Source organism: Elephantulus edwardii, unplaced genomic scaffold (genome assembly GCF_000299155.1).
Source record: "Elephantulus edwardii isolate Elephantulus edwardi_28Jun2011 unplaced genomic scaffold, EleEdw1.0 scaffold00004, whole genome shotgun sequence".
Classification (NCBI taxonomy): Eukaryota; Metazoa; Chordata; class Mammalia; order Macroscelidea; family Macroscelididae; genus Elephantulus; species Elephantulus edwardii.
In genome coordinates, this window is record NW_006399754.1 from 5,268,013 (window position 1) to 5,282,545 (window position 14,533).

At 45.4% G+C, this 14,533-nt stretch overlaps 1 protein-coding gene across 1 annotated transcript in view; it reads right to left on the minus strand.

The window, feature by feature from the left end:
- Nucleotides 1-5,915, minus strand: part of ATP7B (ATPase, Cu++ transporting, beta polypeptide) — a 68,059-nt gene extending 62,144 nt beyond the window's left edge. The window contains exon 1 of the mRNA XM_006879519.1: nucleotides 5,682-5,915. Within this exon, the coding sequence (XP_006879581.1) occupies nucleotides 5,682-5,915 (234 nt within the window). The remainder of the gene's footprint in view (nucleotides 1-5,681) is intronic.
- Nucleotides 5,916-14,533: the final 8,618 nt, after the last annotated feature.

Below are 14,533 nucleotides of genomic sequence, written 5' to 3' on the forward strand. Positions count from 1 at the left end.
AAAGCTGGACAATGAATAAGGTAGCTCAAAGAACTGATGCCTTTCAACCACGATGCTGACAAGAACACAGAAAATACCACGAACTGCCAAAGAACAAACAAATCTGTGTTGGAAGAAATACAGCCAGAAAGATGGTGAGGCGTCATCTCCTGTACTCTGGACATGTTATCAGAAGGGGCCAGTCCCTACAGGAGGATAGCACAGTTGGTAAAGTAAAGGGGTAATGGCAAAGAGGAAGGCCTTCAAGGAGACGGGTTAAGCCTGGGGCTGCAACTGTGGGCTCAACCACAGCAATGATGGGAGGACAGCGCAGGCTCAGGCAGCACTCCACTCTACTGGACATGGAGTGAGTATGAATCAGCGCCAACTGGATGGCGCCTGGCAACAACACACCTATGCCAATGGGCTATGCCAACAGGCCCTCAATATTTCATCCAGACAGGAATAAAGTACCTAAGCTAGCCTCTCACTCGAGAGAAAATCCTGTATCCTGCCTTCTAAAAACCTAAGCACCTCACAGTCATCACGGATTCGGCGTATCTGACAGTCCTAGTGCAGTATATGTGCACTTCCGGTTCATTCACGTGTTCCTTCACTCTACTGCGTGATACGGTGGACTGATTCTCACACAAAGTCAGCAGCCCAGAGCACCACTAGGACCACCGGCAAGGAGGCCAGGCCAGCCTCTAAGAAGAGAGAGAGTCTCAACAGGACCCAGAAGAAGCAAGTTCCCAAGTACTGTTGGGTACTATGAGAAGTGAGGACGAGGAGAGAAAGGTCTAGAAGGGGGACTAAAAGGCAGGAGGGGTCTGTTTCTTTTCCAGACTGCTGTCCTAGTCTGAAAGAAGACCCCAGACCCCAGGGAAATGCCCAGCAATTCCCTCGAGCCAGGGCCCTGAGTCTCCTGCCTTGTAGTGTCGGTTGCTGGCTCTGCTGGTAGAGGAGGCCACATGCCCTCTGTCCACTTGGCCCCAATCCCACTTCACTGCCTTGGAGCTGTACCAGGCGTGGTTGGACTTACTTGGTTTGCTTACATGTACGTTGTGTTTTTACTGGTCATGCCTATTAAAAAAAATTTCCCCACCCCCTGCCTACCTAAAATGTGTCAAAAAAACAAGAGTATTATACATTGTATAATTGAGTACTGGTACAGAATAGTGCTTAAGAAATATAAGTACAAGTAAGCAAACGCCACTAATCATAAATACTAATTTTTTAAATGTTTCATTCATAGCAGTTACCTGTGTCTTCTGAGAATGAACTGCCAAATGAAAGCGAACTTTCCATATAAATTAGCAGTTTTCCAATGCTTAAATACTATCAAAACCCTACCTCACCTGGTATAGTAAATAATATGTCTATGTCCCAGTAGAAAATCCAGAAAGACCAGGGATTAAATAAATCCTTCAGGGGCATTATCTACCATCTGTCAAGCTTCTCGTCTGTTAGAAGAGGATGAAGTCACTTCCGCAGGTTGGTGACATGGGCAAGGACCTCAACTAGACCACACTAGCTGCTCTCGCATCAATTCTGGCTCACAGTGATCTCATGTGTAGAACTCTGCTCACAGGGCTTTTGACAGCTGATTCTTATTCTGAAATAGACCCTCAGGCTTTTCTTCCTAGTTCTTCTCAGCTTGGAGGTCCTGCTGAAACCTGTTCTACATCGTTGCTTTGTGCCATCAAGTGGGAACCGACCCACAGCTGACCCTCCAGTAGGCTTTCAGAGGCTGTAAATCACACAGGAGGTGACTGTCCATCATAGCTACATGCCAGCGTCCACTGACAGAGAGGTGTTGGCACAGAGAGATGCACTGGGCAGGAATTGAATCTGGGAGTCTTGGTGGTGCTATGTCTAAAGTGCTGGGGCTTCAGTAAGGGTCTCTAATTTGAGATTGTAATTATTTATATGAAGCCATTTTAATTGGTTCTAAAACAAAATGCCTAAGAATGATTGAAAAAAAAAATGCATTATGATCTGTAAACTTTCAATCAAATTAAAAAAAAAAAAATAAAAATGCTGAGCTGCCAACTGAAAGGTGAGTTATTTGGACCTACCAGCCCCTCAGGAGAGATGGGGCAGCCTGCTTCGGTAAAGATTTACAGCTGGCAACCTTGTGCCTAAGTCAACTTGATTTGGGTTCTTCTGCATAGAAGGTGAGATTCATACCACTGAGCTGCCACAGCCCTACCTTGTGCTATCATCAAGAAGATCCAAAGATTGATTTTTAAGATGTAAATTTTTGTTGTTATTGATACACACAACAAAATGCATATCAGTTCAACAGTTTCTATGTGAATGATTTAATGACTGGGGTGTCAGAACTCTGAAAATTATTTTTTCTAGCCACTACATTAACCTCATTGAGAACTCAGGTCTCCAGCTACCTTTACTGTAGACACATGGTCTTACAAATCTTCAACAGCTGTGGGACTAATATAAGAGAGTGTTTTCCACACTGTAAAAAACAAGGATAACAGTGGTGCAGTGAAGATGAAGAGACTGTGGCAATGTGTAACCAGAGGAACCCTGGAGATAAACGCCACAGTTACAGGTTTTCCTTGCTGGGTGACTGAAGGAAAAGTTGACTTGTGACTGCTCTGACACAAAGTTTGTTATTATAAATATCAGAAGCTTCTTGCACTAGTGCTGCTGTTGAATTGAATCTGGACTTTTGATTAACTGAGGAATTGTGTCTTATTAATCTGGCTTGGGACTGCTGGACTAACTCTGAGCTTGTGAAATATTCTATGCCTCCCCCATTCTTCAATATATTTCCCTAATAAACCCCACATCTGTGATTAAGTCTGTGAGTCAATTTGCAACAAACATTGAACCCAATGTTTGGGAGAAATCAGTGTAGGATCATGTGAGGTGACATGTGTGACCACGTAGTTATTTGTATGGTACTATCGATGCTATTGATGGGGAAAGTTCACTTTATGAAGTGGGCAGAGGTCAGATTCAGGCACCCTCGTTGCAACTGATCCTTGTACAATGACACTGACAACACTCTTCGAATTGTGTAACCATTCTCACCTTTTTTTTCTGAGTTGTTCCTCTCTAACATTAATTCCCTGTCTTCTAAGGGTTGCTATGAGTCAGAATACATCAGAAGGTAGTGTGCTTGGCTTTAAGATTCCTAAGCTTGATTTGTAGCATTTATCAAAATTAGCAAGGATGTAACTATAATTTGTAAGATTTTTATAACCATAAACAAGTTAATCCAAATTTTCCCTATTTGAAGAGAATGAATTTCTTTCTAAAAAGAATCCTAAATTTAAAAGTGGACCTGTAATTATAAATAATGATACAGATCCATACATCCTGGTATAAAAAAATACCCCCCCACACACACAAAAACGTTTAGTAAGTAATATACAGGATATAACAGTATGTACACTCAAAACCCAAATTTTCACTTAAAGACACTAAGATGAATTGCTCACATGGAGATGACTAATGCCATACTTATTATTTGGTGTTTTAAGCACACATAAGACCTGAGTTTACCATGAAGGCAACAGGGGAAAATAAAGGGGAAAAAGTCACTCACATAAGCAGGTCTTCACAGCTCAAACCAGTATTGTTCAAGGGTCAACTGTAAATTATACATAAATTTTCAATTGCAGGGGAGACCAGTGACCCTAAGCATTATATGATGGGTATGCATACACATACACACACACATCTCCATAAACATACACCTATCAGGGGAGAAGGTGGCTGAGGGCAATGGCTCCTTCCATTATTTCCTGTGCTTTTCTGTATCTCTTCCTCCACCTCAGTTTTATTTTTACACTTGATCTTAGCCAAAAGGCCAAGAAGCGATTCAGTTTTATTTTTTAACCAGAATCCCTAAACCTCTATCTCACTTCTATCAAGTTGGTTCTGATTCAGAGCAACCTTCCATCAGGTAGGAGGACACAGACCATCTTTTTCTCCTGGAGCCACTGACAGCTTCAACCCAGTAACCACATGGCCTTTTAGTTAGCAGTACAACTTGCTATAGACTATGCTAAGAGCATTCTTGCATGGAATACTTGCATAATCAGAGTTTTTAAAAACAACAGAGCTGTACATTTGCTTAGAGACATCTCTGGGCACACCTTATCCTATCCAGACATTCATTGAGAAAGCACCCAACAGATTTCAGAGTTGGGAACTCTACTGAAAATAGTAACTCTGGTAGAGACACTAATATTTTGCATCTATCCAGTACTCCAAAGAGCACGAAGTACTTTCTTAATGCCGACTCAAGTCTCAAGAGTCTAAGACCTACTTGCCCAGGTCACAAAGACCATAATTAAAGGGCAGAACCTGCATCCCAACTCGCCCACCACAGAGGTCAGCCTCTGTCCAGGCCCTTCCTTCTGCAGTGACTTCCCTCAGAGCCGGTCACACTGTTTCAGTAGGCAAGGGAGGCCACTGAAAATCACTAGGGTATTTCACAAGCAAAAACCTCAGAGGATGGAATCTGTGAAGCAATCGTTTGATTATTTAAAGAAATGCTCTCAAAATTGCTATCTTACTCAGATAAAAATAGAAAATTTGGCCATGACTTTTCAAAAATGGGCAACATATGAAAAGCCAAATTAAATGCTTTGTCATCTTTTAAAAGATTAAATATTTTAGCACATGTTAGTTTAGCTACTAGTCTGATGTACTTTAAAGAGAAAATAAAAGTTACACAACTGCTTTGAAAGGTAAAGTAATCAAAATTAACGGAGACCACCTCTACCACCTCAGTACTCACTCCCAGGAAAAATACATCCCAAACCTCCACTCTGAGTACAAACTGCACAACTGCTGCACAGCATTCTGCGCTCCTTGCTATTAAATGAGTTTGGGAGGAACTTTCGAACAAGTGGCTTGGAATTTTCTACAAATACAGCACATCAAACACTACTGTTAACATTTTAAAATTAATACTTTAGAGTATAATTGCATCCTGGTTAAAAATCAAACCACAAAATGTAGTCTCTAAATACTAAAAAGAATCTGTGTTCAATATCCAAGTACCACATGACTTCTATAAACATGATTTTCTCACACAGTGCATTTCAAAAAGCTCTTTTCATAAAATTTCCTTTAACGTTTGGACCAAAGGAAACGGAGAAAGTCCTAAAGGAGGCAAAGCACTCCTGAACCTTCCTTTGCAGCTGGCCAGATGAACCGCCCTCAAGTGCACTTTTCTGGGGGTCTAACCGTGTCCATGAAAAAGACTCCACACTGACCACTTCTGTGCAGAAATGGTATTAGAAGGCAACAAAAGGTAAATTCTGTAAATGTTACAAAGTGACCTGAATTTTGGGTTAACCAAACTTGCTTGTTTGCTTAAACAGCTTCATTTTACAGCAACATCTGAAGAGTTAAATGGATTAACAAACAAAGTACATACTTTTAAAAGAGAGGAGAGACCTGTTTTTGTGTGGCACTTTGGGGAATGTTTGCTCCTTGCAGGCTAAGAAAATACGAAACCATGAAACAACGTAACTCAAAGGCTGCCCCCTGGGGAGTTAGTCTCTGCGGGAGTTTCCCTTGACTCTTGCCTAGTCCAACTTCCAACCAGCATCCAGGCTGACTCCCCAACTTCACACATAAAACATGGACAGAAGCTCCATTGAGAAATCGGGTCAGCCCTCCCCATGGCTTTTTAACTCCTTTGCAGTTGCACTGACCTGGTTGGAAGCAATTTCCTGGGTTCCACTCAAAACCTTCTGTGGACATTCTCCCTCCCCTGCTGGGGAAGACACTTCCTTTGAGGACCCCGGTGTGGCAGAGCCCCTGGTCCCAGGGCTCCTCCTGAAGGACCACCGCTTGTGGGCAGCCAGCAGGGTCACATGTGGGTCACTCAGAGTGGCCAGGACAGACTGTTCAGGGATTTGAGGTCTCTCGTCCCCGGCTTTCTCCATTGCTGTGTCCACCGGCAGTCAGTTTCCTGCTGAAGTAGTTTCAGCTCTGATGTCCGTCAGTTTAGGAGTAACTCCTAATTAGCTGGAGTCTGGCCTCAAGTCTGCCCTCCTGGAGAGGCTGCCAGGGTATTTAGGCTCCAGTGCGGCAGCCCGGTGTGGACCGGCTTCTGTTTATCTACATTCTCCCCACCAATTGGCATCCTCACCCATCACACTGCATTCAGCACTCTAATCTTTGCGCACGGCCCAGGCGCTCGATCGCTGGCCACGACAGACACGGGACGGCTGGCATGTCCCCGAGCCCACAAGGCACGAATCCAGAGTGAAGTCCCGTTTCCTTTTGGCTGCGTGCACAGCTACCACTCCTAGAAACCCAGCCCAGGGGCCAGGGAGGCATGCCACTTCCTTTTCTTACCAATCTGCTAGTGTTTTCTTGGAAAAGCGTCAGCTGCCTCCCCCCCAGCTCCAATGCTGGAGGGATGAGGAACACTTGGTGAGCAAAGCGGTTCCTCAGCAACATGACTTGCATTTTCAAGGTATCGGAAAATTCCGGGTTTCCCCGCAGCTCTCTTTCCATGGACCAGGGGCTCCACTTCAGAAAGAACTGACAGCACAGTCACTGGCTCCTCAGGGTCACCTCTGTTCCGAGCAGAACAGCCAGAACCTAGTGCCAGTGGGAGACCGACCTGTGGCTCCACTTGAGGATTAAAGATCGAGACACACACACAGCAGGGTGATAATCCCCCTCCCCTCCCACCTTCCAGCCCACAGGCTCAGGAGACAGGGAAGGAGGTGGCCTCATCCCTCCTGGAGAGAAAGGGCTCAGGAACCTCTTAATCCTGGCAGCACCCGGTCCTACACTACACCCACCAAGCTGGTGTCCCCCACAGCCAGTGCACCACCACAGGGGAGTCTTGAGGGTCAGAGTCACAACTGCAGTATTCTGCTCACAGTCGACCTTCTGCTTCTTGAGGGAACACTTACTCTGAGCCTACCTCCCCCTCTAAAAACTGCCATCACTGCCTCATAAAAACCTGGCCTCATCTCTCAGATGAGAAGCTGACTGACTCACCCAAGGCTCCTCTTAACTCTTTGCTACCTTCTTGCCTCTTGTTCTACTCTGTAGGGGCACAGGGTATGGAGAATTTCACCTCATCTCTAAATATATCTGAACCAGCTTCTTAGCCTCTCTGAGCTCATTAAAAAAGAATCTGCCTCAGTTTCCAGGAAATGCCATTCAAATCAGCACTCCAACAACAACAAGGACCTGTCCGGCCCAATCTCAGCGTGGGCAGCCACAGGACGGTGGTGCCAGCAGCCCACCACCACTGTCCAGCCCTGTACTGGCTACTGAGCCGGGAGAACCAGCATCGGGGTGAATCGGTGACTGCTTTCTCAGGATTCTGGCAGATGCTGCTGGTCTGTATCTGGCAAGTCTTGTTTTCCTGTTTGCTCAGAGGATCCTGAGCAAAGGTTCTGCCGGCTACACTTCATACTGCACTGACTTCTAGTGAAAATCCTTCCCCTATCCTGCCTTTTAGAATTGCCAATGAGTCAGTCCTGACTGCTGGTAACCCCACAAGCTGGAGCACTGCTCCCCTGGGTCTTCTTGGCTGCAACCTTGGTTACAGGCGGATCACCAGGACTTGCCTCTGCAACCTCACTGGGTAGGTTTGAACCACCAAGCTTCGGTTAACAGTTGAGCACACTCTGTGCCATTCAGGGACCTTCCTTTTAGAAGAAGAATTACTAACATGTTTCCCACTATCCTTGGCGGCACTCAGGATCATCACGCTTCTGCTGTCCTTCAGCTCTAGATGCTTAATGAGGGAGAACGTCTGGTGTCATATGTTTTAAATGATGCTTCTAAATAGTCTACTTTGTTAATGTCCATGAACTATGAAAAGTTTAAATACTGTTTGTTCCAACCCTTGCTCTTCAGTGCTCACCCAGATGGAGAATAAAAAACCATAAAAAGATGGAGCTTTGACTCTCTGCCTGTGGGCAAGGGGGAGTCAGCAGGAGTTTTTAAGCGAAAGCTATGTTATTGTTGTTATGTGCCATCGAGTTGCTTGCGACTCATAGCGACCCTACGTACAAGGGCCTTAAACGCCGTTCTATCCTGTGCCAACCTCACCATTTCAAACGCACTCATTCCCACAGAATCGATCCATCTCATCGAGGGTCTAGGATTCTATTTACTGCTTCGATGTACAGTTTAGACAGGAGGGAGGAGGAGGGATCAGAAGAAGGTGGGGTTCTGGGGATTTCTAGTGGCAGAGAGCAGTGGAGCGGGCTGAAGAAATGAGGGAGACCCTGGAGGTACAGTGACCAGAGCAGGTGAGGGAAGCGGCACCCTAAGGCTGGGGACTCAGGTCTCAGCCTGGCAGACTGGGCACATGGTAACCTGTAAACAGTGAATTCATCTCAGTTCTCAAAGACTCTAGGGTACCTTCAAAACAACCAAGCGATGAGGCCCTTCCCCCACCCAGAGACTCAAGTTCAAACTCAAGCTGTGGCACCTTTCCCCTCCCTTTTCCCTGAGCTCCTGCTTCTCTGTGAAGTCACCTCTAACCGCTTTGGCGACAGGCTTCTCTCCCTTATCTCTGACTTCTAGTTTGGCTTAACGCCAGCAGTCAACCTCTGCGTCTGTCCTCTCCCCTTGATGGCTGCAGTCAGCTCCTCCTGTGACATGTGACTGCTGCCTTGCATGGGCTCGGTTCTGGAAAAGTCTGTGGGCTCCTGGAAGACCAATACCTTAACCTTCACTTGCCCACAGACTTGTCACAGTGATGAGCAAATATATTAAGTAAACACCTGCTAAGTAAAATTGTGCAAGATATGTTATGCTTCCTACCTAGAACCTCAAGTTGTCTTTTTGTTCCCCTTATAAAATGAGCAAAAAATCTCACATATTCCTTCTAAAAATACAGCTCTTCAAGTGTCTCTTCTGCCTCCTGGATGTGCCAGCTCTACCATCTACTTTCAAAACAGAATTTCTTTACATCCTATCAGCCTTCTGCACCTCTTCTGTGGGTCTCTTCTGTACACAAATAAAAAATCCATTTGGTGTCTTAAACAATCCTGTTGCCACTTGAGAAGCCTGGGCCAAAGACAGATGGGCAGCTCATGTTTCTGTGAACCTCCAGGCAGGACAAAGGACCCTATCAGGAGGAGGGACAACTGGTTGAAATCTTTCAGAACAAGGAGGATTACCTCAAACAGAGACTCTCCAGGGGCGGGGCTTCTCAGAAAAAAGACACTTGGTCATCCTCCCACCCACCTTAGCAGAGGAATCCAGGATCCCATTGGCCGGGTAAGGACTCTGAGAACCTGACCCTAAGCCACATGCTGGGAAGCAGAAGCCCAGGCGGTTCCCATAGAGAGATTGTACACAGCATAAAAGGCACATCCACTAACAACACGGCTTCCCCAGCCCACCCTTCACCACGGATGTGGAATGCTCAGGAAATAATAAAACCGAGAGGGGAGAGTTATGTACCCTCCAGTGCTAGAAAAGAGGGCCACAAGGCATCTTCTGCTCTCGGGAGTTTATTAGCAAGTCAGGCAAGGACGGTAGAGGGCAGTATTAAATATTTAATTTTTTTAAAAAATTTAACAGGACTCAAAACTAAGTTCAGCTGCAGGGAGGTGTTGCTGCAAGCCAAAGCTGGGCTGACAGACTTTCTGGAGAAGGACTGCAGAACATGAGGTCTTTTTAGCTTCTCTCCACATGAAGGCTCAAACAGTTCGCTTGCCATAACTTCAACTATTAGCTTGTTGTTGTTTGTTGTTATGTGCCATCAAGTCGTTTGCAACTCATAGTGACCCTATATACAACAGCTCTGAATCCTACTCTACCTTGTGCCAGCCTGCTCTCTCTAACGCACCTACCCTCATTACCCCAGTGACTGAATCAATCCATCTCATCGAGGGTCTTCCACTCCTGCGCTGTCCCTCCACCTTCCCAAGTATGATGTCTCTCTCCAAGGACTGGTCCCTCTTTGCAACATGTCCAGAGTATATCAGGTGAAGCTTCAGAATCCTTGCTTCCAAGGAGCAGCCTGGTTTAACCCAGTCTAGGACAAACTTGTTTGTTCTCCTAGCAGTCCCCGGTATATCCAATACTCTTCTCAAGCACCATAGCTCAAAGGAATCCATTCTCCTATCACCCCTAGTCATTGTCCTTCTTTCTGATGCATAGCAAGTAACTTCGAAGACTATGGCCTGGACTGGGTGTGACTTAGTCTCCAAAATGGCATTGTTGCTTTTCAGTAGGAAAATACACAAAAAATACCAAGATAAGCTCATTCCTAGGAGTGCTCTTAAATACAACTGCCCCTGGCTGAATACCCTTGAATGAAAAGCATTAAAACAGTTTTAAATGCCAAGGAGACCTAATGGAGCCAAAATGAGAAACACTGAAGTTACAAAAAAAAAATGCAAAGACCTGTATTTCTATTTTACAGTTCACTGAAATACTTCCTTGGCTATTCCGATCATCTGGCAAAACTCCATCAGCAGATAACACTGAGCTTCAAGCCCCTCCATAACTGTCTTCTTCAGCTGAGCAAGGATGGAAATGAAGCCTGCCTCCAGGTCAGGTGGCCTCCCGGATGCCTGCCCACTCCCTGCCCACTCAGTCCTTCCTCTCCGAGACCTCCTCCTCTCACCCCTCACTCTCAGCTGATGATTCTGCTTCCTGCTGCTCTGAGGACAGACATAATCAACCATCCCTTACTCCTTACTCGCACTGGTGCCCACACCCCCCACCTTCCCCGCCCTTTCAAGTCATCCCAACCTTCCGGTTTCCCTTCAGCCTTCCTGAAAACTCCTCCTCAGTGCTTTGCTTGCGTCTCTGTCAGTCTAATGATTGGGACACCGCGCTCCAGTGGCTTTGGGTCACTAAGTCTTAGGTCCCTCCTCTGCTGTCTCACTCCTTGCTGACCTCATTCAGTCCAGTGTAAGGACTGTCTGCTGTCACGACTCCCCAGACACTGGACTTCTGTATCAACATCTTTAGATATTTAACATATGTCTCAAACTTGTCTCAAACTGAGCTCCCAACATTTTGCCTCTTTCCTGCTCCTCAAAGTCATCTATCTTCACTTCAGCAAATGTCAACTCCTCCTAAGAAAAAACTCTTGGAACCATTCCCTTCGAATCCATATGTAAATCAACCACTTAGCACTTCCCCTGCCAACCTGGTCCAAGTGGCCAGCTTCTCTCAACTGCATTAATAAAATAACTTCCCAAAGGATCTCCTGGTTCTAGGCCCAATTCCTAAAGCCTATTCTCAATGCGTAAGTCAGAGGAATCTCCTTCAAGGGAGAGTCAGGCCAGTCCACTCCTCTGAGAACCTGCCCAGGGTTCCCTCTAAGTTATCCTACGAGAGGAACTCTGCTCCCTCTGCTGAGAAACTTCTCATCCAGGTGTCAATGCTGCTCACTTCTTTATGGTCTTTGCTCAAGACACCTTCTCAGTGGTTTTTTAATTATTCTCAGCCACCCTCAAGAAGTCCCTGATTCACACTCTCATGCTTAACGAAGTACTGCTCAGTCTTCTGCCAGCCCATGACCATAATAGGTAAGAGTTTCCAATGGCTCCGTTTCAGAAGTAGACCAGCAGGCCTTTCTCTCCAATCCATTTTCATCTGAGAGCTCCACTTAAATCTGTCTGGCATGATAGCAACCCGCAGCCTCCAGTGGTAGATTTTAAAGACCAAAAATTTCCAATTTTCGTTTCGTATCAGAATAATTTAGGATGGTTTTAAAAGTAAGAATTCCCAAGCTGTCACACCACTCGAGAAGTTAACTCAAAAGGTCTGAGATGACATTCAGAAACCTTTATTTTTTAGAAAAAGAAGGGGGTGGCGGAGTAAACTCTTAAATTAGGTTAATAGAGGGGAAAATGATGAAATATTTTAAAACCAACTATCCAAAACAAGGAAGCCATAAAAACATTAAATGAATTCCAATAAAGCTAACTCAAGCCTTTCATTCAAAATAAAAGCCGAGATTAATGAGCCAGAACTAGCTGGCCGACTGCTCCTGACATCCACTCCTTTCTTCTTTTCCAAATGACTTCCTGTGTTGTGGGGGCGGACGCCAAGGCTGCCTACTACTCAGACCACATCTTGTATCCCTAGCAGCTAAGGATTAGCCAGTGGAAAAAAATATAAGCAAAAGTTGTTTGTCAGAGATTCTGAGAAGGCTCCTTAGAGAGTGAGCAGGTTTTTCCTTGCCTCTTCCTAATTTTCTGCTGTGGGAGACAGGAATCTGATTGCTGGAATTCCAACAGTCAATTTAGGCCATGAGGCAGCAGGAAGAGGGTTCGAGCTACCAGGCTGCTAGAGACGGAGAAGTCTGAGTCCCCGATGATGGTGGAGATATCAGACCAACCTGAGCTTGAGAAAGAAAACATCCTAAACAGTGACTTTTATTTTGGTTTTTTTGTTATGCACTGCCAAAATCATTCTGATACGGGCATCAAATGCAGTGGAGGGACCGTTAAGATGAGAACTGGGAAAACATCTTTTGTCAGGTCACAGAAATGGGTCTACAAAGACAGTCCCTACAACTCAGGTGACAAAGCAAGGAAAGAACGCCCACAGCAGTGCCCGCCCTGACTGCAAAAACCCACAAATGACGCAGAAATCTTTAAGAGCTAACAAACTAAAATGTAAGCTCCCAAGAGTCTATTATACAACACTGAATGTGAGAATTGTAACATCTAATGGGGCGGGGGGTGGGGGGAAGCAAGTTCCACAAGCTTAAATACACCCTGGAAGCTTTTAAAAGCTCAGAAACAAGCAAAACGAACCACTGTGCAATATTTATAAGCATATAATAAAATTTTAGTTTTGTTTTTACTTAAGGATGGTGCTCAGCTCTTTAGTTGTTACTTCCGAGGGCATGCATGGAGAGTTTATGTTTGGAAACACTGATTGATGCAAGGCTGAGGTAGACAGCTTGGCTCTAAGTATAGTTTGATACTTGACCCAGGGTCAGATGCCATTTGAGTTCTTTTTAACTTCTGAGCCAGCCATGTGCCTTTCCTGTCAGGAAAAATGCAACTAAAAGTGGATCTCAACTGCCAGCAAGCCTGGTGTTGGTAGGTACCACTGGTCACATCCGATTCACAGGGATCCCACGTACAACAAAAAGGAACCAATCTCTGTAGATGTTCATTGAAATGAAAAATAAATATATTTAAGAAAAAAAAAGAATAGAGATAGAAAGGGGGGGAAAAAAGGAACCCTGCATGACCCTGTGCCACCCTCACATCTCCGCTGTGCTCAAGCCCACTGCAGTCACGGTTCAATTCATCTCACTTTAAGGATTTCCTTTTTAAGTGACCCTCCACTTTTCTAAGCCTTTCACTCATTCATTGCCATCCAGTCAGAGATGACCCTCCGTTCGGTTCTCAGAGGCTATAAATCACTCAGGAGAAGTTTGACCACCAACTGGTGGCTGTGAACTGACAGGGAGGGGCCATGCGTGGTCAGCAGCACAACTCCCTAATAGCATCTAGGAAGGAACTCCCTTGAAGCTTGTACAGAGAACTTGTCTGGGCAGGTCCTGAATGATTCCCAAGAGTCACACAGCTCCAATCGCCATGTGGCAAGACCCCCAGAACATTGATAATTGTGGACAGAGTCCAATCATGGTCTTTTACCCCCATCAGAGACTCACTTGCAGTAACAGTGATACACTGTAACCAACGTTAATTATGATTTGGGACCATTTTGTCTCCACATTGTATAAATAAAAGCCGTAGCCATGATTCAGTGGAACTCCAGGCTAATGATTTCCCTCATTTCAGAATATTACGTCTTGTTCTGATTGATGTTCTTGTTATGCGCTGTCAAGTTGGTACTGACTCACAGCTGACCTTCCAATAGGTTTTCAGAGGCTACAGAAATGTGTGATCAGGATTGGTGGAAGATCTATCAACAATCTGCGTTATGCAGATGACACAACCCTGCTTGCTGAAACTGAGGAGGACCTGAAGTGCTTGCTGCAGAGGGTCAAGGACTACAGCCTTCAATATGGATTGAGGCTCAATGTCAAGAAGACAAAGATTCTCACCACTGCATCAACTGGCAGCATCAGGATGGATGGTGAAGAGATTGAGACTGCTCACAGCTTTAGTTTGCTTGGCTCCACAGTTAACACTCTTGGCACCAGCAGCCAGGAAATCAAAAGACATATTGCGGTGGGAAAGTCTGCTGTTAGGGCCCTTTCCAATATTCTGAACAGCAATGGGTCTGTCTGGAGGCTAAGGTGCATCTGATACCGTGGTCTTGGCAATCACTTGTTATGTATCAGAGAGTTGGACAATGACTATGGAGGATAGAAGGAGAATTGATGCCTTTGAGCTGTGGTGCTGGAGAAGAGTACTGAATGTACCACAGACTGCTAGGAAAAGAAATAGATTCATCCTAGAGAGGGTTAAACCGGGCAGCTCCTTGGAGGCAAGGATTCTGAGGCTTCGTCTGACATACTCTGGACATATTGTAAGGAGGGACCCGTCCTTGGAGAGGGACATCATGCTTGGTAGAGTGAAGGGACAGCGCAGGAGGGAAAGGCCCTCTATGAGGTGGACTGATTCACTGA